This window comes from Coregonus lavaretus, assembly GCF_964263955.1.
Source record: "Coregonus lavaretus genome assembly, chromosome: 38".
In the NCBI taxonomy this organism is placed as follows: domain Eukaryota; kingdom Metazoa; phylum Chordata; class Actinopteri; order Salmoniformes; family Salmonidae; genus Coregonus; species Coregonus lavaretus.
Window position 1 is genome coordinate 4,207,331 of NC_140025.1, and position 26,711 is coordinate 4,234,041.

At 40.5% G+C, this 26,711-nt stretch overlaps 1 protein-coding gene across 1 annotated transcript in view; it reads right to left on the minus strand.

Annotated features, from left to right (window-relative positions):
* Window positions 1–8,364: 8,364 nt before the first annotated feature.
* Window positions 8,365–26,711, minus strand: part of LOC311112485 (inactive dipeptidyl peptidase 10-like) — a gene marked incomplete at both ends in the record, with an annotated part of 52,378 nt that continues 34,031 nt past the window's right edge. The window contains 23 exons of the mRNA XM_084155620.1: window positions 8,365–8,505; window positions 9,239–9,312; window positions 9,443–9,539; window positions 10,414–10,472; window positions 10,760–10,856; window positions 10,944–10,998; window positions 13,346–13,540; window positions 13,717–13,786; window positions 14,016–14,114; window positions 14,629–14,676; window positions 14,995–15,116; window positions 15,322–15,369; window positions 15,561–15,652; window positions 15,788–15,895; window positions 16,092–16,130; window positions 16,249–16,372; window positions 16,900–16,997; window positions 18,245–18,399; window positions 19,122–19,242; window positions 20,074–20,155; window positions 20,361–20,413; window positions 21,460–21,534; window positions 22,492–22,586. Coding sequence (XP_084011746.1) covers window positions 8,365–8,505; window positions 9,239–9,312; window positions 9,443–9,539; window positions 10,414–10,472; window positions 10,760–10,856; window positions 10,944–10,998; window positions 13,346–13,540; window positions 13,717–13,786; window positions 14,016–14,114; window positions 14,629–14,676; window positions 14,995–15,116; window positions 15,322–15,369; window positions 15,561–15,652; window positions 15,788–15,895; window positions 16,092–16,130; window positions 16,249–16,372; window positions 16,900–16,997; window positions 18,245–18,399; window positions 19,122–19,242; window positions 20,074–20,155; window positions 20,361–20,413; window positions 21,460–21,534; window positions 22,492–22,586 — 2,147 coding nt within the window. The remainder of the gene's footprint in view (window positions 8,506–9,238; window positions 9,313–9,442; window positions 9,540–10,413; window positions 10,473–10,759; window positions 10,857–10,943; window positions 10,999–13,345; window positions 13,541–13,716; window positions 13,787–14,015; window positions 14,115–14,628; window positions 14,677–14,994; window positions 15,117–15,321; window positions 15,370–15,560; window positions 15,653–15,787; window positions 15,896–16,091; window positions 16,131–16,248; window positions 16,373–16,899; window positions 16,998–18,244; window positions 18,400–19,121; window positions 19,243–20,073; window positions 20,156–20,360; window positions 20,414–21,459; window positions 21,535–22,491; window positions 22,587–26,711) is intronic.

Here is a 26,711-nt window from a genome sequence, read left to right on the forward strand (position 1 = left end):
GGAGGGGGAGGAGGATGAAGAGGATGAGGATGCTGAGTAGCACAAGTAATAGTATTGATTTTAAGTTTTTCACAAATTTTACCTCAGACTACAGCTTCAAGACACCGTGTCAGCATATAATGCCATAGGGAGTCCCTGAGCTGCTCTTTAAACCAGGTGAAGTCAGGTTGAAGCCAGGTGAAGGAGGCTCCCTGATTAGAAACAGACTACTGGAGAACATCTCCTCTCTCTAAGTTCTGCTTCATTGGCCAGGTGATGACCTCTAAGAACTGGAGAGAACATCATTATGGAGCTGTCTCAGTAATAAGAAGACAAGAAGGAAAGGAGGACAGATGATCCTAGCCTTGGCCAAGTAGCCAAGGATTTCAGGCTCTGTAGGACAGTAGAAACACCAAACTATGGATCATCAATACAGTGTCTTAGAATCCTATGTGGGCACTTGAATAATGAAATAAATCCATTAGAAAAAATCACTATAATCCAGTGTTTTTTTGGGAGGTCAATATATAAGCAAATGTAGTCCTACTTCTATTAAATGAACGTCTTCACAGTGAATGTGCTGCTATTGTTTTCACAGTGGTGCTGTATTTTGATTATATTACATTAATAATTCATTAATAACTGCATAGAAATACATGCATGTTATTCCCTTCTGGTGAATGTATAAGGATTACATTACAAATACAATTTGACTTGATAGATTAGGCTATACAGCATTTAGCTGAGGCTTGGACAAGATGTGGACAACAGCGCTCTCCTGTGGTGAGCGAAAATACTCAAACGCATCTGTCCAAAACTAAATAGTTATATTAGAGCACCACCTTTCGGTGAAAAGGCACTGTGCCCATATAATATGTTCAGTACTATAATTTCATCCTTACCTACAGTCTTTATCTCTAGTCTATTCAGTGTCATGCAAGACAACATGCATGTATTATAACACTGCGCTCATATCTCTATTTCATTCATAGATTGTTCCATATTTATAAATGTCAAGTACTTAGTTAATTTGTTTGCAAATGGTTGGTGAATGCTTACTGCTGAGCTGTCTATCTAAGCGTCAGTCCCCATCACTGTGCCCAGTTTCCACACTGGCATTGTTAACACCATAGTTGAGGTGGCACTGGCAGATGTATCCACCATTACGGCTCTGGCTCTATAAATCCCTGGTGCCTCCATTGCTTATTAATCTAGCAGTGTGTTTAGGGCGACTGGGACACAGATGGCATTGAACTAGAGCCACTGGACCCGTGCTAGCTCTTCAGAAGGCCTGGCTAGTTGTCACCAATGAGGTGTGAAGGTGTTTAGAGCTAAGCAGACCTCCAGACCTCCATGTCCTGCAGAGTACCAGATAAGCAGGCTCTTTCTATCTCGCTTTAGGGGAGCCTGGAGGGGCTGTCTAGGCTAATTAGAGAGCCAGGAATCAGTGGTTATATTACATATACTGTACTAACATCATATGAATAGTAAGCTGTAATCTATCAACTGGAATGAAAAGAAGGATACTCCTGTTTGGCAGGAACTGGCTGATAATGTCGTCTGTCCCTCATTGTAAGAATGTAGATGGAATTTATTTGTATTGAATCAACAGACAATCTATTGTCAATCTATTTCATGTTCAGTGGCTAATGTGTACATGTGTTCACATACACGCCTGAAGACTGTGTTGTTCTAAATGTACTCATGTGTCACACACTTGTGTCAAAGGGTTTGTGCTTTTAGCAGCTGAAATACTGTCCAAGTGGACTGTCTGGTTCTCTGTTTTTGGAATTACAAACTGTAGTAAGAGACCTGATTGGTTGACTAGAACGAGATGGCTTGATGCAACCTGGGCATAACAGGTGCCCCACTGAACGCTGCAGCTATTCAGTACTCATGGAGGTCCCTCCTTGGTCCCTCCCCCTTCCTTCCCACCCACCCTCAGTAGCTGAGAGCAGCTGCTTCAGCATGCAGTAGAGCAGGTCTGAAGTAGCCCTGGCTCCAGATGTTTCTGCTGGGAGGTATTAGTGGAGGGTCATGCTCTGGAATTTACTGCAAATCTTCCCCATCCTTCACTGCCACCAGAATGCGCAGACCCCCCTGGAGTTTGGCCCTGAGACGAGTTGGGGGGAAGCATTTCAGTGTGACACCTACTACATGTTTGTATGCACTAGCATTAGGCCTAGGCTATATGTGTATGAGGTATGCTGAGTTTGGGAAATCATTGATTGATAATGGTTTACTGACAGTGATGGCTCCCACATGTGTGACAGGTGCGGAGACTAAATTGAGATCCGTTTACCCCATCTAGTGAAATAAAAACCTTGTTAAAGCTCAACTCTGTTTGCTTTGTAAAGCCAGGTGGTCATGGCGACGGCCACTTACAGGTCAGAGGGCGAGGGAGCGGGGCATCTATTACTCGACACTGACGTGCATTATTTCCACCGCCAGGTGCGGCGAGCGCTGTGACAGCGATTGTTAATGGATGGTATGTCACTAATATGGCCAGATGTCTTCACATATGGTTCCCCCACCGCCACACCGTTTCATTGGCGTGAACGAATTAGGCACGCGGCCACGGAACGGAAACTCAGACACAACTGGAGCGTATTCATTAGGGCACATCGTAGGAAACCGTTTTGCAAGAACAAAAATACATGTCTTATTGGAGGAGTTCAGGTGTTTCAGTCAGTTTTCCTCAGTTTGGTGCCTAATGAATACAACCCTGATAATCAAAAGTGATAGGCCTACTTCCTCCCTCAGAACTGTCTGTATGGATATTCCGTGAAAAACGATACCAACATGGTGTTTAGAGGCGGGTCTCCATTATGGAATGTATAAAACTGTATCCTATTACACCACATGTTTACTGAAGAAAATAGACAGGTTGGTTGAACAGCTGAAAAATATAGTCCTACAGCAGGAAAATGGTTCTGTCCAAAATGGCACCCTATTCCTTATAGTGAAATACTTTTGACCAGAGCCCTATGTGTTGTGGTCAAAACTAGTACACTACACAGGAAATAGAGTGCTATTTGGGACGCAAACCTGGTTTGAGGAGTATTAGCTAATGACAAGAGCTGAGCCTTGGTCACGGTGAAAGGATGTCAATTGTTGAGTCATAAATCCTCATCTTGTCATCCTCTCGATTTGTCTTCTCTGAGGTAAGAGGATAAGGTTTGCAGAGAAGCACGCCATCAGGCCCACAGGGCTTTCATTCTCTCCCCTGTCTGGTCTTGCCTGGAGAGCCACAGCAATAGGACAAACTGTTATTCTGTAGCGAAGACTGATGGTGCAGCAAGTTGAGCAGTGCTTTCACAATATCAGAAAGGAAGATATATTGAGCAATGCAGATATGGCTTGGCTTTATGTCTGTACTGCTTACGTTTTGCTTTCGGCTTTGCTATCCCCATCTTTACCTCAGGATGGGATTGGAAGCATCTTCTTTTGTCATTTTCTACTTCTTTGTCATTTTCTAATGTCCTTCCTTATAGGAAACATATTACATATATTTCTGGTAACTGGTCTTATCACAAAAATAACTTCATGTTTAATAGTATTAAAAACCTCGACCACAAAAATACATCTGTTAGCCGGCTGCTGTAAAGCGTTGAGACATACATTATGTGTAAGGGTTAACGTTGGTAGAACTATCTCTCTCGGTAGATGAGATGAGGGCACTTCAACACTAGATGGTGCTCTGGCCTTACTAATGGGCTACAAAACAAATCAACAAAGTTGTACAAATTACTCACAAGTGTAGAATACTGAACCAACATTATGGCACAAAGGCTGCGTTTACACAGGCAGCACAATTCTGATCATTTTTCCCACTAATTTGTCTTTTGACCAATCAGATCAGCTCTTTTGCCAATAATTTGACAAAATATCTGAATTGGGCTGCCTGTCTAAACTCCATTGTGACTCTCTCAGGGCTATGACTTAGTTGAAACAGGTTATTTGTATGCAGTGCAATCAGTGCAACCAATGACCATAGTGAGAGGTAACATAATCTTAGTGGTATACTCTGTGGTTTTCAAACAATTCATATCTGGCTTCCATTCAATAATATCCAAAAGCATTTAATGAAATACCCTTTTTTGAGTGTTTATCGAGTGTAGTTTGTCTGAGGCTGAGGGAGGAATCAACATGCAGCCCAACTGAGCCACATTCCCTCTCCCACTCCCCACCACAGAGTGAGACATCCAACCAGGCAGGGTTATAGACTGACAGATAGAAGCATTAAGGAAGGCCAGGGCCCCGTACAATGACATGGAATCTGAGCCTTGGAAGGGCATTGGGAAACTACTTGCAAGCCCATTGATCCCATTTGTTTAGATGGCCGGCTTATGAACTGATATCTATTTCAGCCATTTATACAACATAGAAACATAGCATAGGTTTATGTCAAATCCTCTTCAGTACAATGTGTGGCCTCCATAGTGTTCATCAGCATTCCAGTTAAAACTCTGCAGTGAAAGGCCTTCAATACACTCTTAGAAAAAAGGGTTCCAAGGGGTTCTGCGGCTGTCCCCATATAAGAGCCATTTTTGGTTTCAGGTAGAACCCTTTTGGGTTCCAGGTAGAACTATTTTGGGTTGTGTAGAATGTTCTGTGGAAAGGGTTCTACGTGGAACCCAAAAGGGTTCTACCTGGAACCGAAAGGGTTCTACCTTGAACCAAAAGTGGTTCTTCAAAGGGTTCTCCTATGGGGACAGCCGAATAACGTTTTTGGTTCTAGATACCACCTTTTTCTCTAAAAGTGTAGTGCTGACATCCTTCTTTGAGCCACAAACCAAAACACTAGCTTACTTAGAACAATGAAGAAATAGGTCAATGGAATGTACAGTACATAATGTAAAATACATGTAAAGAACAATACTGTGTGTCTACTCAGATTTAGAAGGTACAAAGGGCTTGGAGATATCTTCAAATGTTTTCTCCTCAAGATAATCTAGCCAATATAGTCTGAATAAGGCCATTTGTATGCATGCATGCACACACTGTCAGTATAGGTTGTGAATTGTTGTATTAATTCAATTACATACCAAGATGATAGAAGTGGGAGGAGGTGTTACGTAACATTAAGAAATATACATACAGCTAATCATTTATGGTTGTGGCAACATCTATTCCTAAGGAGAGCCTAAGGAGATGCGTGACTTAGTTTTAGACTTCACATTACATACACAGGGCAAGTGGCAAATGAGTAGGACGCGGAGTGGGGAAACAGACCCTCAGGGCCTGCAGAGGCTAAAATGGCCACAACAACTCATTATTATTTGCAGCATTGATACAGGTGTAGGATCTTAATTTGATCACCCTGTTGCAAGATAACTTTCCTGCATGAAGGACATTTTCAACATGTAGTGTATTTGAGGTTTAAAAAGGCTTCTGAAGTTTGTAATTGACACTTTGAAATTTAAGACTTGACTTTCCCTTACGAAAAATGTATCAACCCCTACAAAAATAGCCATTAATTATAATCCACATAATAATTCACATTTCCTGCTGTTGCAGGATTATTTTCCTGTTGTAGCAAACTGGTTCAAATTATGATACTACATCTGTATAGGGGCTGCAACTGTAAAAACATGAGGAATATGGGGGTAGAGGAGGAAAAAAGCATAGCTGTTGACAGAGAAAAATGTTCTAGCTTTTGCTTTCTGCTCAAAATCTCTCTCACAGACCTTCACCAGAACTGACAGTGGACATAATAATATTCTCAAGGTATGGGAAGGATAGCCTCAGGGCCAAGTTATTTGTGCTATCGTACCAACTCCTTGTTACTCATTGTCATGACAAACAATATTTGGCTTGTCAATGAAAGCAATGGAGTTGGCAAGAGCACAGACAGATCTGGGACCAGACTATAGGAAGGAGGCTTCAGGTGTAAGAATGAGAAAAGGATGTATTGATGCTAGCTAGAGCTTACAGATGCTACATATACTGTATGATAAGATGTATTCTGGAGATAAGCAGCTGTTGTGTTTTGAACAATACAATAAACCAATTCAGCTAGCACAGTTTAGGCTCTTCAGAGATCCATGTGTAAAAGAGTCCTCTGGATAAGTGGCTAGGATTGCTTATAATAGGCCAACATGCTAACAAACCATGCAGTGCTATAGTCAATGTCCATTTTACATAGTATCAGCCACGTTGGAATTGTATTCCTTTCTAGGGTGGTGAGAGCGACCCCCTATGTCTCAATGATGAATGACCTCGTATCATCGACTTTAAAAAGACTGACAGAAACCCTAAATGCATGAATAATAAAGTGAATCCATCGTGCTACAAAGGGATCTCCCCATGCTATTGACATTTGGCTCTGTATCCCTCCACATTGCTCAAGCTCAAGGCCTATTTTGTAGCCTGGTTAAACCAAACTGAATGCTGCGCTCACCATTGGCTCTGAGGCTACCTATTTTGTACTTTCCTTCTCTCAAATAGGTTCATTCAGTCAGAGGAGACGCAGTATCAAGCTGACTCACAGGGCAGTTTAATTTGTTCCTGTAAAGTAATTAAGTCTCTCTCAGATAGTGTATGTGTCACAAATGCCACCCTATTCCCTGTATAGTGCACTACTTTTAACCAGCGCCCTATGGTTCTGCAGGTAGTGCACTAAAAAGGGTGCCATTCAGGACACAAACAGTCTGTCTGTAAAATAATCACACAGGTCACTGGCTCGATCTATGGGACTACAGTCGAAAATTAGCCGGCTGGCTAATCAGGCACAGACATTTTCACACATGTTGATTAATGTGCATTGCCCCTGTCAAATACACCTAATAAAATCAAGTAAAGATGAATGGGAAACAACTAGTGTAACAGGGCTATCATACCCAATGTGTGCATTTGTTTGTATTGCATGCAATAAATGAATGAGAACAGCAATAACCTCCAACCTGTTGCACTCATAACCTACCATTTGAACCACTGAGACACTGAGTAGGAGGCAGTCTAGGCAATGGATACTCAAGCAGGATTAAAGACCTCAGATTCACTGTCGTTCCAGACATCTGAATACCGTGCAGAATATATCCTATTTGAGCCTTATATTAACTTGGCTCTCAGATGGAAAAATCTACAGAAAGTCTCTCAATATGAGACCAAGAGAGACCTTTAATGGACATTTCGTTGGCAGAATATAGTTGTTTCTAAAGTTCTTTATTTTTCAATTAATCCAAAGACAATGGCTATTATTCTAAAGTGTAACAAACCCCAGCAAAAACAAAGACCATAAATTCATACAATATTCAAATAGATCAACCCCTGCGACACATATCTAAAAAATATTCACACTGTATACTGTAAACGTTCAGCTGAAAACAGCATATCATTAGAAGACAAGAAAAATAGCACTTTATCAAATAATATGGCGTTATATTGTATATATAATATCAGAAACTGGAAGTGAAATTGAAGCATTATTAGTGCACAGACAGGAATGGGATACAACAGACAGAAAGCGGTAGAGTTGTGTTGATGATGCTTAGTACAATTGGAATCATGTGGATGAACGTGGGCTTCAACAAAAGCATGCTTTCACAGTATAACGATACAGCTGATGGTAAGAAGCTGTGAAGGGAGAAGCCAGTGTATCAATGAGTGGAATTTTGATATGTAAAAAATAATGTTTAACCCTCAGATTTTGTCCATCAATCATTGTGCTATTCTACAAATAGAAAGCCTCCATGATTTGTAGTCCTGCATTTGCAAGCACGCACACACCAAACACACACACACACACACATCACTTTACCCCACATCAGCTATGTCTTGCCTACATTGGACACCTAATCAACAGCCAAACAGCCCTCGTGAGGGCAGAGCAGTCATTGCACTGCTTCAACATAGCGATCCCAGATCCACACACGGCCCGTCTGCACGTCCTCCTGTCAGTCACCCTTTAACCCTAACCCTGTCAGTCTCCATCTAACCCTAAACCTGTCAGTCACCATCTAACCCTAACCCTGTCAGTCACCATTTAACCCTGTCAGTCATCATCTAACCCTAAACCTGTCAGTCACCATCTAACCCTAACCCTGTCAGTCACATCTAACCCCAACCCTGTCAGTCACCATCTAACCCCAACCCTGTCAGTCACCATCTAACCCCAACCCTGTCAGTCACCATCTAACCCTAACCCTGTCAGTCACCATCTAACCCCAACCCTGTCAGTCACCATCAAACCCCAACCCTGTCAATCGCCATCTAACCCCAACACTGTCAGTCACCATCTAACCCCAACCCTGTCAGTCACCATCTAATCCCAACCCTGTCAGTCACCATCTAACCCCAACCCTGTCAGTCACCATCTAACCCCAACCCTGTCAGTCACCATCTAACCCCAACCCTGTCAGTCACCATCTAACCCCAACCCTGTCAGTCATCATCCTCTTTGCCTATCTCCTCAGGTAGTGGTGTGCTGAAGTCCCGAAAACATGTTCTGAAGTAGCCAACCAGGGACTCAGACAGGTGCTGCTGGCTCTGCAGGGACAGGAAGTGGCCCTCGTCTGGGTAGAGCTGTCTCAAACAAAGGTCAAAGGTCAAACAGAAGATCAGTCAGGATAGTGCTGTCCAGCATTGGGACTATCATTCCTGTAGTGAAGTGTGGTTACTCCTCTATCAGTTAGAAGGAACAAGAAAGTAACTCAATGTTTTTCCTGAGAGGAGTGTGTGTGTGTGTGTGTGTGTGTGGACGTGTTTAACTATTCTTGTGGGGACCATAAGTCCCCACAAGAATAGTAAACAAACAAAAATTTGACCAACAGGGGACATTTTGTTAGTCCCCACGAGGACAAATGCTATTTCTAGGGGGTTTAGGGTTAAGGTTAGAATTAGTGTTATGGTTAGAATTACGTTAAGGGTTAGGGTTAGGAGCTAGGGTTAGTTTTAGGGTTAGGAGCTAGGGTTAGGTTTAGGGTTAGGGTTAAGGTTAGGTTTTTGTGTTAAGGTTAGGGTCAGGGTTAAGGTTTGGTTAGGGTTAGGGTAAGAGTACGGGTTAGGTTTAGGATTAGGTGTTAGGGAAAATAGGATTTTGAATGGGACTGAATTGTGTGTCCCCACAAGGTTAGCTGTACAAGACTGTGTGTGTGTGTGTTTGGTGTGTGTGTGTGTGTGCGTGTGTGCATGCGTGCGTGCAAGTGTGGTGGGTAGGTGCAAATATATTGGCTAGCAATCAAAATCACTTCAATAATCACATTATGTAATCACTCATTCAACATTTTCATTCAAATTTGTGGATCACGGCTCATACCTGCATTGTGTAGTTCGCTCCAATTTTGATCAAGTGCTTAATCAACTCTGCTGAATGTTGGAAATGAACATTTGCTGAGAAAGGAACAAGAAAACACCAATTGGTTTAGCAAACTGACTTTGAATACAACACAAGGCCAATCAATGATTATGACTGATTTAGGATGGTCTATTTTCCATTTCAGTTGGACAAAAGGGTCATTACCATCAGCTGTTCCATGAATCAACAGAAAATCCGGTCCTTGCGGTCCTTTCATCATGTTTCCTTGCAGTCCTTTCATATTTGGAAGCACTCTAGAAACCTAAAAGATGACAGATACGGTAGACCATGTAACCTCAGGTGTTCTATTATTACAGCACCTTTATTTGAACAGGGAGTCATGCTGAGACCAAGGTCTCTTTCACCGATGAGCCCTGTATACACATCAGTACACATCAATATTCACATCAATACACGAAAAGCTAAACAAAACCTCAGGTTTGAACAGAAAACAATATCTGAGGGAAAACCAACCACAGCAGTGTACAAATAGTTTGTGAAAAGGTCACGTTATACAACTAGCCTTGTTAAATCGGACTGCTCACCATTGCTTCACTACACAAACAATGGTGAGCACAGTGTTCAGTCTGGTTGAGCTAGGCTACATTACAAGACTGGATCAAACCTTTCTAACACCCCAGGGGATCCAGTGTGTTGCTTCATTAACAGAACAAGACCATGTCTTTTTCCATCTACCTCTGAGGACTGTATGAGTGATACCCCGCTGATTAGTTTATGATCATTTTGACCTACTTCTCTGGACTAGCATCATATTACATTTTAAACCACTCATCTGGGTGCTACTGGAAATGGTTCAAACTGTGTGGTCCACATATCAACAACCCACTTTCAGGGGAACATTGTCACTGATTACACTGTAATCTCACACAGGAAGTTGTACAACACTGGTTATTATTCTGACTGATGGACAATACCTGGCCCATGAACATATGCGCACACATACATTTGTGCCCGTCCACACACATAAATACGAACACAACACCCCACACACACGCACGCACACACGCTTCAGTGCGACAGTTCCCGCTGTTCTCCAATCTGCTGTGACATACTGTCGAACAAAGAATAGAAGACCATCAATAATAACAACAGATGGACTGTGATAAACAACTTACTTGATATCTGTTGTCATTCTTTGACGTCAGGCCAAAGTATCGCTCTGAAAATGCTGAAGCTGCATATAGAGAAAGTAGACAACATTTCAAAAATGTATTCAGTTCTTTCATCTCCAATTTCATTGATAATCACATTTGTACAATATTAACTGTCATTTGTTGTGGGAAAATGTACTCACACAAAACACATAGCACCGGTTTCATAATCCTAGATTGAGCCTAAACCTAGACTAAAAAGCTAGTTCAATGGAGATTGTCAATTGAGCTTAATTTTCAATCCAGGAGTAGGTTTAATCTCTGTCAAGGAAACTGACCTAAAGGGTAAGATCATGGAGACATTACTCACCATAGAGTTTCCAGTCAATCACTGGGGAATTAGCAGCTGCACACTTAATCAGTGCAGTGGACCTCAGAAGCATCAAAGTGAGGTAAGCACCATATCCCTGGAAAGAAAAGAACACCTTCACTTGTTGAACACACCCGTGAGTGTGAAGCATGGCGATCAACTGAAAGACAGCAGTTAAACTTGCCTTTCCGTAGATTCCGATCCGTGCGCGGTCAATGTATGGGAGTGTCAACAAGTATCTGTAATAAGTAAATAAAAAAAACAACCCCAAAAAACATAATTACTCATTATTTTTACAGACATCTCATGAGGGCTTTAACACAGATGACTGACAGGGAAGTTAAAGAGTGTACAACCATGTCATACATTTGCAATGGATTTCAATGGAAATGGCCAAATATTGTATCATACAGTATTACATCATATCGTACCATATCACATCCTGTCTTATCTTATGGTATTGTATTATATCATATTGTATGGCATAGCATCGCACTGTATATCGCATTACATCTTATATATTGCATTGTATATCGTATCATATAATACTGTCCATCGCATCGTGTATCATATTGTATTGTATATATTTTTTATTTTTTACCAGTTTCCACATTGTAGAATAATAGTGAAGACATAAAATAACACACATGGAATCATGTAGTAACCAAAAAAGTGTTAAACAAATCAAAATATATTTTATATTTGAGATTCTTCAAATAGTCACCCTTTGCCTTGATGACAGCTTTGCACACTCTTGGTATTCTCTCAACCAGCTTCATGAGGTAGTAACCTGGAATGCATTTTAATTAACAGGTGTGCCTTCTTAAAAGTTAATTTGTGGAATTGCTTTCATTCTTCATGCGTTTGAGCCAATCAGTTGTGTTGTGACAAGTTAGGGGGGGTATACAGAAGATAGCCCTATTTGGTAAAAGACCAAGTCCATATTATGGCAAGAACAGCTCAAGTAAGCATAGAAAAACAACAGTCCATCATTACTTTAAGACATGAAGGTCAGTCAATCCGGAAAATGTCAAGAACTTTGAAAGTTTCTTCAAGTGCAGTTGCAAAAACCATCAAGCGCTATGATGAAACTGGCTCTCATGAGGACCGCCATAGGAATGGAAGACCCAGAGTTACCTCTGCTGCAGAGGATAAGTTCATTAGAGTTACCAGCCTCAGAAATTGCAGCTCAAAGTTCAAGTAACAGACACATCTCAACATCAACTGTTCAGAGGAGACTGTGTGAATCAGGCCTTCATGGTCGAATTGCTGCAAAGAAACCAATACTAAAGGACATCAATAAAAATAAGAGACTTGCTTGGGCCAAGAAACACGCGCAATAGACATTAGACCGGTGGAAATTTGTCCTTTGGTCTGGAGTCCAAATCGGAGATTTTTGGTTCCAACTGCCGTGTCTTTGTGAGAAGCAGAGTAGGTGAACGGATGATATCCGCATGTGTGGTTCCCAACGTGAAGCATGGAGAAGGAGGTGTGATGGTGTGGCGGTGCTTTACTGGTGACACTGTCTGTGATTTATTTAGAATTCAAGGCACACTTAACCAGCATGGATACCACAGCATTCTGCATCAATACACCATCCCATCTGGTTTGCACTTAGTGGGACTATCATTTGTTTTTCAACAGGACAATGACCCAAAACACACCTCCAGGCTGTGTAAGGGCTATTTTACCAAGAAGGAGAGTGATGGAGTGCTGCATCAAATGACCTGGCCTCCACAATCACCCAACCTCAACCCAATTGAGATGGTTTGGGATGAGTCGGACCACAGAGTGAAGGAAAAGCAGCCAACAAATGCTCAGCATATGTGGGAACTCCTTCAAGACTGTTGGAAAACATTCAAGGTGAAGCTGGTTGAGAGAATGCCAAGAGTGTGCAAAGCTGTCATCAAGGCAAAGGGTAGATACTTTGAAGAATCTCAACAATAAAATATATTATGATTGTTTAAGACTTGTTTGGTTACTACATGATTCCATATGTGTTATTTCATAGTTTTGATGTCTTCACTATTATTGTACAATGTAGAAAATAGTAAAAATAAAGAAAAACCCTTGAATGAGTAGGTGTGTCCAAACAGACCAATAGTAAATGCACTGAAAGAGGGTACATTTTTTTAACACATATTCTCATTCTTGAGATGATTTCATTTCAATGATGTATTACATCTATTCAATACGGATGGGTAAGATACACTGGAGCTGAATAGGGCTAACAGTTACTAGAATGCAGCTGAAATGTCTGGTGTTATTGAGTAGAATATTTTGACATACAGAATGTGCATTTCTTCATGGGGAAAATGTTTTAGAATAATTTCTCACCTGTGCACGTACCCTGGACTCCGACATTGCTCATCCTAATATTTCTATATTTTTTAATTCCACTCTTTTACTTATAGATTTGTGTGTATTGTTGTGTATTATTAGATATTATTGCACTGTTGGAGCTAGGAACACAAGCATTTCGCAACACCCGCAATAACATCTGCTAAATATGTGTATGCAACCAATAACATTTGATAATATTATATCACATCTCATCACATCACATGCTGGTCGGAGGCTACATACTCCAGTGCAGCTATCTGGTCCTGAACCTCCACAGTACCCAGGCGCTGGTGGACCTGCTGCAGGACTCTCAGGCCCTGGAAGCCTGTCCCCCTGCCATCCAGCCTGGCCACGATCACCTCATCACAACTGACCAGCACCGAGTCCCAACCCAGCTCATACTCATCACTCACCGACTGACTGCCAGGCCCACCATCACTAAGAGAGGGGGGGAAGTGGGGAGGGAGGGAGAGAGAGAGAGGGAGAGAGAGAGAGAGAGGTAAAAAAAATAATTGTGTTAGTTCTCAAGGTAAAGTATTCAGTTCTAAATGTATTTTTAAATGAAAATGTACTGTAACTATGTTAGAATGCCAGGAAAGAGGAGCGATGCTTACACAATCAAAAGAAGGCCATAGAGAAGAGATTCAGAAAAGTCAAGCGGATAGGTGAGCTTCAAAGGCAGCTCTGTGGGAATAAATTATTTAAGTACAGTTATTAAAATAAACTATATACCGTAGAGAGAGAGAGAGAGAGAGAGAGAGAGAGAGAGAGAGAGAGAGAGAGAGAGAGAGAGAGAGAGAGAGAGAGAGAGAGAGAGAGAGAGAGAGAGAGAGAGAGAGAGAGAGAGAGAGAGAGAGAGAGGGGGAGAATGAGAAAAATAAAGAAATATACACAGAGAGAAATGGTTAGTTACCAAAGTCTTCACTTAGAATAACCCTGACATCTGATTTAGAGATCTTTTTATTTTCCAAGGCAGCTCTCAGAGGCATGTTGTTGTCCAAGATAAAGTAAGCTGTGGGAAGAAAGTGTGAAAGTAATCATTCACATACTGTGTGTTAAGAGACACAAGGATACTGATTATATGGCGTATTAAACTGTGATGGGAAAAGCAATCAACAGATTGTTTCAAGAAACACATTCATTTCAGTTTTACATTTTTCTAATACAGTTGATTGACTTCACATAGGCCACTGCATCTAAATCACGTCCTGTGATTCTTTGTTTTAGACTGTCACCTATCACATCATTTCAGTACAATTATGCCTCATTTTCAGTCTCATTGAAAAGCATCCAGGCATAAAAAACACAAATCAATACAATTTGCATTAAAAACACTTCCCAGATGCTCATTTAAACCTTGGCATAACATTCCATTTGGATAGCTGTTAAAAATGTATTTCACACGATGTGAAACACAGCCAACAACCTCTTGGCCAAATATGAAATACGAACCATTGAAACAGACTGGAAATAGTACAGGACAGTACAGGAGAGGAGAGTTCATATCAATACTTAGTATTACTCACTGTTTACATCATTAAAACTCTGCAGCATCACAGATGGAGCACCGGGACCTGTGGAACAGAAGATACTCTAGCAATAATGCATAGCATCGTTTTGAGACTGAACAAACGTTCAGTATGATATTCTAACGTGGGCTTCTAGCAGTATTGTAGTACCCTAGCCTATGTAAGCCCAACGATGTCACCGGTGGGATATACTTATTGCAGCAGTGGTTACATCATGGCATAATTGACATAATGACTCCCTAAGCATACCTCATACATTACCCAGAATCAGTTGTGTTTTACTACAGTGGCTATATCATATCCACATAAAGCTGTATTTGGCTGAATGATTTCCAGAAGGAAAAACACTGACCAGACTCTTACCTTTACACTGTAGAATAACATGCTGTTTGTTCGGGCTGATGTCTGCATCAAAGAACGTGCATGCTTCCTGGTTCATCTCACAGGTCAAACATCGTTGAGAGAACAGACCAATAGTAGATGCACTGAAAGAGGGAAAACATTTTTAGATAAATGCATTTCAATGATGTATTACATCTATTCAATACGGATGGGTAAGATACACTGGAGCTGAATAGGGCTAACAGTTACTAGAATGCAGCTGAAATGTCTGGTGTTATTGAGTAGAATATTTTGACATACAGAATGTGCATTTCTTCATGGGGAAAATGTTTTAGAATCATTTCTCACCTGTACACGTGTCTCTTTTGTGGGGAGTCTTGAGTACTGATAAAATATCTATATGGGTGAAAGCAGAACAACTTTAACTAGGGCAAGTACAATAAACTATAGTTACAAATAGAATAGTTTGACCAGAAGAGATGTTTGAAAAGAGAAAAAAGGTAAACACCTGTTGAAGCTCATATCTATAACACAAAATATGATATTAAATGACTCATAACTGATCTGAAATAATCTGACAGATTTACATGGTTTGCTCTTCCTCATCATAGGCTAATATCTTGGTCACCTCCCAGTTGCCTGACGTCAAGTGACGGACATCACTTTGATCACTTCTGAACTGAGAAAAGACAAATTATTATTTTTTTTGATAAAAACATGTACAAAAAAAAAGAAACAAAGTGAGCGCTGACAAAGCAGGAGAATGACAAGATGACCAATGTGTATTTCGGAATTGGAGTATGACAGCACCCACCGATTTGGTGAACATGGCAATATGATGGAAGTCTCCTTGTCCCCCCTGCTTCACTGGTATGGTCAGGAAAAACCTGCTCCCGTCCTTTGAAAACACTGGCTCCTGGTTCTGAAGATATTGGATTTAAGGGACAGTCAAAGTGCATCGATTTCCTCTTTACTATTAGCATATAGATACAATACTCACTGTTTTGAAATTGCAGCACAATTTGGAACACATCAGGCCCATTGTAGCATTCAAATAAAATGTTACTAGATGGAAATATGAATTGCTAATATTATAGAACATTTACATTTCAGTTTACCTGTCTGGTGAGCCAGAGATCTGAAGCTTCCTCATGTTTCTGAAATTCAAGTGGAGGAACACGTCTTAGATCCAACATGGAGTACGACACAGATGATACCAATAAAACCTGTTTCTAGTGAGGACCATCTTAGCGTAGGTGAAGAAATAAAACCCACCTGTACACAGGACCCGATGGTGGCGTCACACACAGTGAGGAAGGACATGTTTTGGGGCCGGTTGAGCCATCGAACTGCTGCATGGGTGTTGCTGATCCATTTCACCATCCCTACATAGTGTTCTCTGGGTCAATGTGAGACAAACATTCAGACTTATAGCAACTACTTCTCCGGGCTATTTCATATTTCTGAATGATGGTTGTGTACTTGATCAAACATGCACAATCAGGGGAAGACTGGCCTTCTGGCATTTCGGGTAAATGCCAGATGGGCTGGTCCATTTTTAGCAAATGGGCCTCTCTAACTTGGATTTTTCACGCAAAATTATTACTTTCTGGCTAATAATGGGGGCCTCAATGAAAAAAATGGGCCAGTGTAGGGGCCTCGAGGAATATAATGGGCCGGTCTGGGGGTCTCAAGGAAAAAAATGGTCCGGTGTGTTAGAAATGCCAATACTGATTTCTGGTCCCAGTATGCTCCTGGAAACACTGAAACATGCATACATGCAGATTCAATTGTCCTATACTGGTTATAATGGTTAGTAAATAAATAACCTGCAAAGAATAACCTGACATGCCTGTTAGCAGCACAACAATTACAAATGCAGAGTAAAAGAACTAAGGGGCTGCCAGAATGTTGAGGCTTCCTCACCTTCCTCTCAGGCCATCAGGTGGTACCAACTCCTGAGTGTGTGTGGGGCCGTACAGGTTCACCACCAACAGCCTGACTGTAGGGTTGGGCTGGCCAGCCTGTCAGCAAACAGATCCTCATAATGTCAATTATTAAGCATGCTGAGAAAAACAAATACTGTTGCTACACCGCGTTCAAATCAAGGTGCATTAACAGTGGAGTAAATTGAAGCTGTAAGATATTCAGCAACTCATAATAAATTATGCTAACAATCAATGCTTCAAATGACCTCACAGGTTATTATCTTCTTATCATCTTTGTTTTGCCTGGACCATTTGGATGTCTGTCTCTAGCTTAACATCCAACAAGAGATTATCTCAGAGCAAATCATCTATTTTTTAAATCCCTGGAGTTAAGAACTGAACTGGCAGAATATCATTGTGAATACTTCATACAAGCAGGCTGCTTCGTTCCGGCAGATTTAGATATGTTAGAAGTAGGGCTGGCACGGTTATTCTATAATCGTGTAAACAACGAATATGGATGAAGACCGTCATTTTCAAGTCGACAAACTTTACCTAAAAGCAGTCAAGTAAAAGTAAGTCTGGTTCACATCGAACAGCCGATGTAAGGAGAGATGAGAGGAGCGAAAACTAGCCCATCTTGGAATTGTGTGTTCTGGAACGAACAGCTGACTGTAGACAGCCGGGCATTCAAAAAGACGAGATGTGCAGTCAGGAGCGAGAGGAGAAGATGTGCTTCTTTTTTTTGCTATTCGAAAGGTTATACTTGTAACTATAACTGGGATCATTTGGCTGACAAAGAACCGTAATCCAAAATGACATAACCGTCACAACCTTTGCTAGAAGCGCTATTACCTCCTCCTATAAAATCTAAGCAGGGTTCTGATCATTTTGTCTAATCATTTATTCAGTTTCCAATTTCCCTTTTGTTGCGACTCCATAAATACTTGATCTATCAGAATATAAGACCTTTATGTGTGCAGTATTTCTAACCAACTCTATGCACAGGGTAATCGAGATACCTGGATAGCTATAGTTGTTGTATCGACATGCAGTACATGTAATACAGTACATCAATCGATAGCACAGGAACATGACTTCCAAAGCTCAAATCTAGTATACTGTGTGAATCAACAAAGACATACAATAGTTATATAATCAGAACTGAAAGAACTGTTTCTTGAGCCAGCAGTTTTTGTTGTTGTTGCTAAGACCAATAGTGGTTTTTTTCCAACAAACAAGCACAATTTCACCAATGGGGGCAACATAGTGACACAGACAGATACATGCACTTTCTTCAGCAGCATACTATCCTATCCCATTATATTGTGTCTTTCCATTACCTTGGGGTACGGGTACTCCTGTGATTTGGGGTAGGGACTGCCAGTGAACCGGGGCAGGAACATGTTGGGTACTAGGGTATCGTTGATCATGAGGAAGGCCAGTCTCTCTCCATCAGGTGACCACCAGTGGGCTATGTGTGACTGCAGAATCTCCTCTAAAAACACAAGGACCAAACTACCATCAATCACACACTGAACTATACTATAGTTTTTTCCAATCTAGTCCTATCCACATGAATATAGGCTTCTTCTGTACACCAGTCCTTGACGTTGCTATATATATAAAATCAATATGTTATTGTAAATTAAGTTAAGAGAAAGTTTGAATTTGTATCTGCATCAATTGGAAATCTGTGTTTTACACAACCTTGTTGAAAATATGTCAAAAGGATGATTTTTTTTATTTTTATGGAACTTGTTTTGGGCTGATGTAGATAAAATAAAATGAGTCTTAATTAAGTCAGAGCTAAAATCCATCATTAAGGTGTAATTAATAAGTGCAAATTATGAATAAAATTGTCCCTGCTATCCAAGAGCATGGAACAATGCGTGGATTATGGCCCATTCATGAGAAGACTTAACACTGCTGTAGTGAAATAATGACTTTCCTTCATCTATATTTAATTAACTTTAATCAAAATTCTGAGTTAGTTCTCATTTATTCAATTATTCTTCGGAAATGGGACTAATATGGTTAGTAGTGTTAATTTTGAATTCTTATTCCATCCGTCCCTGAATGCGACCGAGAGCCGTTCAACTGTGAAAGTGATGAATTCCTTTGTGGCTGAACATGATTTATTTCCAGTACCTGGCATACCTTTCCTGACATTGTGTCCTTGGGTACGCCGTGAACCTGTCAATTGGCATTCAGACAAACCTTCATACAACCAGTCAGCGATTCCATTAAATATGACTCCTTCTTCTCCCGACGACGTAATCCTAAGAGAATTGCTCTGCACATCTGATTGGTAATAGATGTTGTTTTCAAAGATGTAGATCTGAAATGAGAAGGAGCAAAGAGAATTGCAATTGTGCTTTGAACGGTGGCTATAAAAGTATAGCTCAGCAAAAGCCAGACTCTGATACCCATCATTCTCCTGCTACAATACAGCACTAGTTCACTGCCAGGGAAATATGGTAGTGATTTTATTTTACATTATGACTTATTTCCATTTATGATCCATATCAGGAATTAAAGTGCACTGTAATAGGTAGTATTGATTCATTATTCTATATTGCTAAACTATTCTCTTTTTCAGTCAGTTCCTTTCACACGTTCGCTTTTGTTCCCTTTTAACAATCAAGTGTGCTTCGTTAGGCCGCCAGATGTTCAGCCAGACAAAAATCACATGCTGGGTTTTGTTTGTGACCAAACAAACTCTGAACAGAGTAACAGAAGCTCAAAGACGTCTGGTCCAGATAAGTGTAGTCTGCATCCCCATCTGTAACAGGACCACCTGCTGTCAAAATGGCTGCCTGATATACAGCAAATGGTGCTTTTTACTCCTTCACATGAGAAACTGTACCACAACTGGCCATCACAAGAAATATAAATATGGCAAATTTGATACAAACCCCTAGTGTGACGACTGGGTTTGAAACCGGGTCTCCTGCATGCCAGAAAAGCCCATTCAACACATCTTGATGGCACCCTGTGCCAAAGCCATTGATAATGCTCACACCTATCAATTTCTTTCATATGTGTGATGAGGCATCTATGACCGTCTAGGAGTTGTGCCCAGAGGTTGATTTCAGATTGGGCGAGAGAGAGAGAGTGAAAAGAGGAAGTGTATGGCATCATAGAAGAGGAGAGGAGGGGAGAGACTCACCAGCTGCTGTCTCTTCACACCCCACGCCGCATGCTGAAGCACTGCATTCTGGACCTCAGGAGGATTCAATTCCCACACCTCCCTGAAACACAAGCACGCACACAAAAGCACACACAGACACAAAGACGGGCAGACAGGCATGAACAAACCCCATCTGTTGTTGAACTGGAGATGTCAAAGATTGGGTGTATCATACGTAATACAGTATGTTCTTCAGTTACAGGAGTGTGGGGGTATGCATGTCAATACAAGACATGAAGCATCAACCAGTCCATTCTGTCTCTTACCTTGTGTGGATGTTGTAAACGATGTACGATGCAGTATAGGAATGTCTATACACCTGAAATTAAAAGTACTGACCATTAATGTGATAATAAATAATGGAAAACAATAAAGCATACATGATGCAAATGAATCATGTCAGAAACCACGTCGGGATTCCACAATGTAATTGTTTCCAAAAGGAATTCAAAACTGTGTTAGCCCACACAGCTCAGGAAGCCAATGCAAGTCTTCAGTTGTCAGGCAAGGTTAATCATCACGCAAACTTGGTTGCACACCACCTTTGATACTGCATAATAATAATGCATAACACAACTAAACAAAATTTGCGCCTAAGTCCATTCTCTAGGGAATCCCATGATGGTGCAATGTTTCCAAACCTTGGTTGCCAGCGATCCAGCCATTAAACAAAGTGGAAATCAATGAGAGATCCTTGATTTGGGTCTAACATTAAAATGGAAAACTGCATAAACAATGAATAAAGAATAAAGAAAGAGAAAGAAGATACAACTCAATGAGGTTAGTACACCTGCCATTAACCCAGGTGGTGCAATCAGATTTCTGATCAGAGCCTATTTGCTGTTTGTTCTCCTTCCTGTCAAACTATGGGTGAATCCCAATTGTAATTTCCTTGAATCCTCGCATCCTCTCTCCTCACCTTCTTCAAACGCATTGAAACAGAAGATCTGAGATTTTCTTCTGACCTTATCCACCTATGCATTCTGAGAAGGAGGCGAGGAGAGAGGAGGCGAGGAATCAAGGAATCAAGGAATTACAATTGAGACTCAGCCTATGCTTAGGGTCATTGGAAACACTGATTAACTCTGTAGCTCTATTTTTATTTTGGTTGGCTCAAAAAACATTTGCACTGCATTCATGTTTGGTTATTTGCTAGGGATCAAGACTTATATAATTATCTGTTAGCCTGTTAGAAAGGTGATCCATATCTCATGCTGCTCTGGTGGAAGAAAATTGTATTCATTTGACTGTTGGTGTACTAATGATGCCATGTGACGTTGTACTGTATGTGTTATGTAACTGTTATTGGAAAAGCCTAATGGTAATTAATAAACAACAGTCATTTAACGAGTATTCATATCCTACCTGTTTCACTTCGTAAGCAAATAGCACATATTTCATGTCTGGAGAAAGAGAATATTTGGCAACTTTGAAAGACACCTAGGACAAGGGAAAGACAGTTAGAAGTCACAAATAATACATATAAAGGTTAATACATATTGTACATAGATCTAGGAAGTATATTGTACATAGATCTAGGAAGTAATTCAGATGATGGTAAAACATTACACAGCTTGTATACTTTGCCCGTTAGGGCCACCGTACTATTACAATCCCAGGCATATGACCATTCCACCTAAAATTGTAGCTAGTATTGCTAAACATTAAACAGGGATGAATGGTGTCCTCCTTTCCCCCCCAGTTAGATAATTAAATGGCAAAAAGCAAGTCTGCTAATGACAGTCCAAAGCTGCTTAGGCCATGAGCCTTATGCAACACATAAAACATGACCTGTCAGATGGGTATTCTTAATATTTTTTTTATTATATATATTTTTTCTCAAACAATAACAACCATACATAAACAAAAGACAATAAACAGACGGACACACATTTCAACAAACATCAATGACATCACACCTGCTCAGACCCACATGTTCCCACCGCAACCATACACATCACATATGTCTCACAACCACACGCCCCGTCATCCTTCATCCCCTGGAACTTTCCAGTGCTTGCAGCACTCTATGCCATTGTTTTCTCCGTAGCCCACACCTTTTCAATATTTAAATAATAATAATAATAATTCAGATATATCACAATGCTACCGGAGGCAAATAATGACAATGTGCTCATCTTTGATATTTGTATGCAATGTGGTACTGTGTTATGAATGCTGATGGATCAATATGGTACTGTGTCATGAATGCTGATGGATCAATGTGGTACTGTGTCATGAATGCTGATGGATCAATGTGGTACTGTGTCATGAATGCTGATGGCTCAATATGGTACTGTGTTATTAATGCTAATGGATCTATATGGTACTGTGTTATGAATGCTGATCGGTCAGTTGAGGTTAGAGAGGGGGACCCATAGGTGGCAAGCTACTTACAAATATGCTGTTTCTCAGAACAATTTCTGTTTCGTTTAAAGCAAAGTTGAACTTGATGACGTGGCCGTCTCGGTTCCTGTACAAAACCTCTGAATCTGTAAAATTATACAAGAACATTTTTGTAAAATGATAACCATATTTTAGATAAGAAATAAATAGGCCTACACATTCTGACACTGTATATCCACTTATCAATATTCATGTCAGACCCCAAAGAGAGAGAGGGAGAAGGAGATGGAGAGAGGGGGGAGAGGGTTATCTTAGTCCCACATCGCCAGACTTACTGGCACTTCATTTTCCAGCAGTTCATTTCAAGAGTGCCTCTCCTCATTTCTACTGAGCAAAACCTTTTAGACCTGCAGTCAGCCAGCCAGTCAGCCAGCCAGACAGCCACATTATTGCAATGGCTTCCTTGTGTTCTGCATTACAAATCTCACTATCTACCTTTAGGAAGATGGCTCCCAATTCACAGTTGTTGGCTCGGGCAGTTGCTCTGAGTAAAAATGTGATCTTAAATGCAGCCACGTAACTGGTATGCTAAACCATGCAGAACAAGTGTAAAACGGTTGGTCAGCATTATATTATATTACATATTATAAATTAGAACTGAATTCCTCAAATAAATAAAAAAGAACAATGGAAAATTGAATAGAAATCTACAAAGCCACCTAGCAATGCCCAAACGTTTTGGTTTTTGCCCTAGCACTACACAGATGATTCAAATAATCAAAGCTTGATGATGAGTTGGCTATTTGAATCAGCTGTGTAGTGCTAGGGCAAAAAAAAAAAAAGTGCACCCAGGGGGGACCCCAGGACCGAGTTTGGGAAACACTGGCCTACTATAGACCATTTAGCAATACTTTCATTTCAGGAGAACTAGGAATAGGACAACCAACAAGCCCAGTTTAAAGCCTGTAGCCTATGTGGTGATTCATATTATCTAGCTGGAGTTGATGTGACACTATAACCTTTAAATGGCCTTTCGCTTAGCCACTGCTGTCTCTGCCTCGGTGACATATAGAAATATATTTGTATTTAGTTAATTAAAATTCCTCCTATGTCCACAAGGCTAGGCAATTATAATCTTTAAATAGCCTTCCTCACATGACATCCAACCACTATCTATGTAGACCATAATCAGGTAAAATGAGTGTTGTGGTCCTGTGTGGCTTAGTTCATAGAGTATGGCACTAGCAACATCAGAATCATGGGTTAGATTCCCACTGGGGCCACCCATGCAAAAATGTATGCACTTTGGATAAAAGCATCTGCTAAAAATATGTCTTCCAATTTGAGATACTACTATGGTATTAATGAATAGAAATACATGTATCAGTCACCAAAACATTGACATGAAAATATATATGAATACAGAGGAGTAAATGAATAATGAATTATTACAGAGACATGTCAGAGGTTATGGAATCACATATGTTGGTAGTCATGATCATGCTTGGCACATGTATGGACAAGTTAATAGGGTATGACTGTGGTGATGAAGTTGATGCTATATTGAATCACTCATCATATCCCCCATGGTATACCTAGCATGGCTTCCAATCTAATGTCTCTCATTCTAGTATAATATACACTTCATATTCTATATAAATGTATGGACAACCACTTCATATTCTAAATGTATGGACAACCACTTCATATTCTATTTGGGCTCCCGAGTGGCGCAGCGGTCTAAGGCACTGCTTGAGGCGTCACTACAGACCCCCTGGTTCGATTCCAGGCTGTATCACAACCGTGATTGGGAGTCCCATAGGGCGGCGCACAATTGGCCCAGCGTCGTCCGGGTTTGGCTGGTGTAGGCCGTCATTGTAAATAAGAATTTGTTCTTAACTGACTTGCCTAGTTAAATAAAGGTAAAACATTTAAATAAATGTATGGCCAACCACTTCATATTCTATATGTATGGCCAACCACTTCATATTCTATATGTATGGCCAACCACTTCAAATTCTATATGTATGGCCAACCACTTCATATTCTATATGTATGGCCAACCACTTCATATTCTATATGTATGGACAACCACTTCATATTCTATATATATGGCCAACCACTTCATATTCTATATGTATGGACATCCACTTCATATTCTATATGTATGGCCAACCACTTCATATTCTATATGTATGGACATCCACTTCATATTCTATATGTATGGCCAACCACTTCATATTCTATATGTATGGACAACCACTTCATATTCTATATGTATGGCCAACCACTTCATATTCTATATGTATGGACAACCACTTCATATTCTATATGTATGGACATCCACTTCATTTTCTATATGTATGGACAACCACTTCATATTCTATATGTATGGACAACCACTTCATATTCTACATGTATGGACAACCACTTCATATTCAACATGTATGGACAACCACTTCATATTCTACATGTATGGACAACCACTTCATATTCTATATGTATGGACATCCACTTCATTTTCTATATGTATGGACAACCACTTCATATTCTATATGTATGGACAACCACTTCATATTCTACATGTATGGACAACCACTTCATATTCAACATGTATGGACAACCACTTCATATTCTACATGTATGGACAACCACTTCATATTCTATATGTATGGACAACCACTTCATATTCTATATGTATGGCCAACCACTTCATATTCTATATGTATGGCCAACCACTTCATATTCTATATGTATGGACAACCACTTCATATTCTACATGTATGGACAACCACTTCATATTCTATATGTATGGCCAACCACTTCATATTCTACATGTATGGACAACCACATCGTATTCCACTAACGGGGTAAACAGAGTGTGTATGGTGTTCACATTTCCGAGGCTATATTTGGTATGAAAATTGTGTCCTCTTCCCTGATTAAAACACATGAAGACTTGTTCTGACTAATATGTTGTGTGAAAATGTAGGGTTAGTTTACATTTACATAAGTCACATATACAGTACATGCCTCTGGCCAGAACAAACAGTTATTTATCGTTCCCCAGATTGTCAACAATTATATACGACCCATACAATATATTCAGAAAATCGATAAATAGGGCATATAGTTTCCATGGTTACACAAATTAATTGTATGAGATTTAAATGAATTGTTGGGATGCAGGCTGTTTGGAATTTCATGTAATGTATGCACTAGAAAATAACAAGGGCCACTAAATATCATGATCAGCAAGTGTAAATTTACTTTTACAGCACTGTTTACAGCATGTGAAATTAACACTAATTTCTACTTTTTGGTACTTAGGTTATGGACTAGAAATGACAACATGTGATACACAGTTAGTGATGATCATGTCAAACACGTGTTAAAAAAATACAATTCAGTTAACATGTATGCGATTGTGAACACTAGTTTTATAAATGTAATAGCCTAAACCTGAGCAGCTTTCCTAAGGTGTTCTGTCTACTTAGAACTAGTCTGATAGTGTTGTAGCATAGCATGCTAGCCGCAGGCAGACAGGGAGCACTCACCAAGATAATCGCCCCAAATGTAATGAGGTCCTAGCAGGAACTGTCTCTACAGCTGTGCCATGGCAGACCACTGCCCTTCACCATTACATCACTGTCTGTCTGTCTGTCTTTCTGTCTTTCTGTCTGTCTTCATACCACCTGATAGCTTGGCTCTAATCACTATGCTAAGTAGCCTACACATCAATCTCACCAATATTTACCACTAAAACGTAATGTCAGCTAACATGAGAGAGGTGGTGATGAAATCACTAGTCATTATATTTCTCATAGTGTTTTATGAGGGGGGGGGGGGGTAGCAAAGTTTTATCGATGTGTCCTACAGAAGGAGAAACGTCAGCATGAGCTGACAAGGGGGCGGACGATATGGCTTGATCCATCACGGAAGGCGTTGTGAAAAATGACAGGAGGCCCATGAGAGTTAATGCAGTCCATCAGGTTAACACAGTGTGCGAGAAGGCATCACACCCCAATCCCCATAATGAGAATCAACAGGCGACTGAAAAAGTCATTTGTATTTGCTACCCTTCGATGGAAAGCTCTCCGCAGGCTTCCAGGCCTCCATTTCATATGCAGGCTGGAAGAGAGCCCGTTTGCTGTGTCCAAGAAGAGTGAAGAAGAACCACACTAGCTCAGACAACAGAACAGACACCAGTGCTGACACCCCAAACGATTCTCTCACACTATTAAGAAACCTGCTAGGTTTTAGAGAAAGGG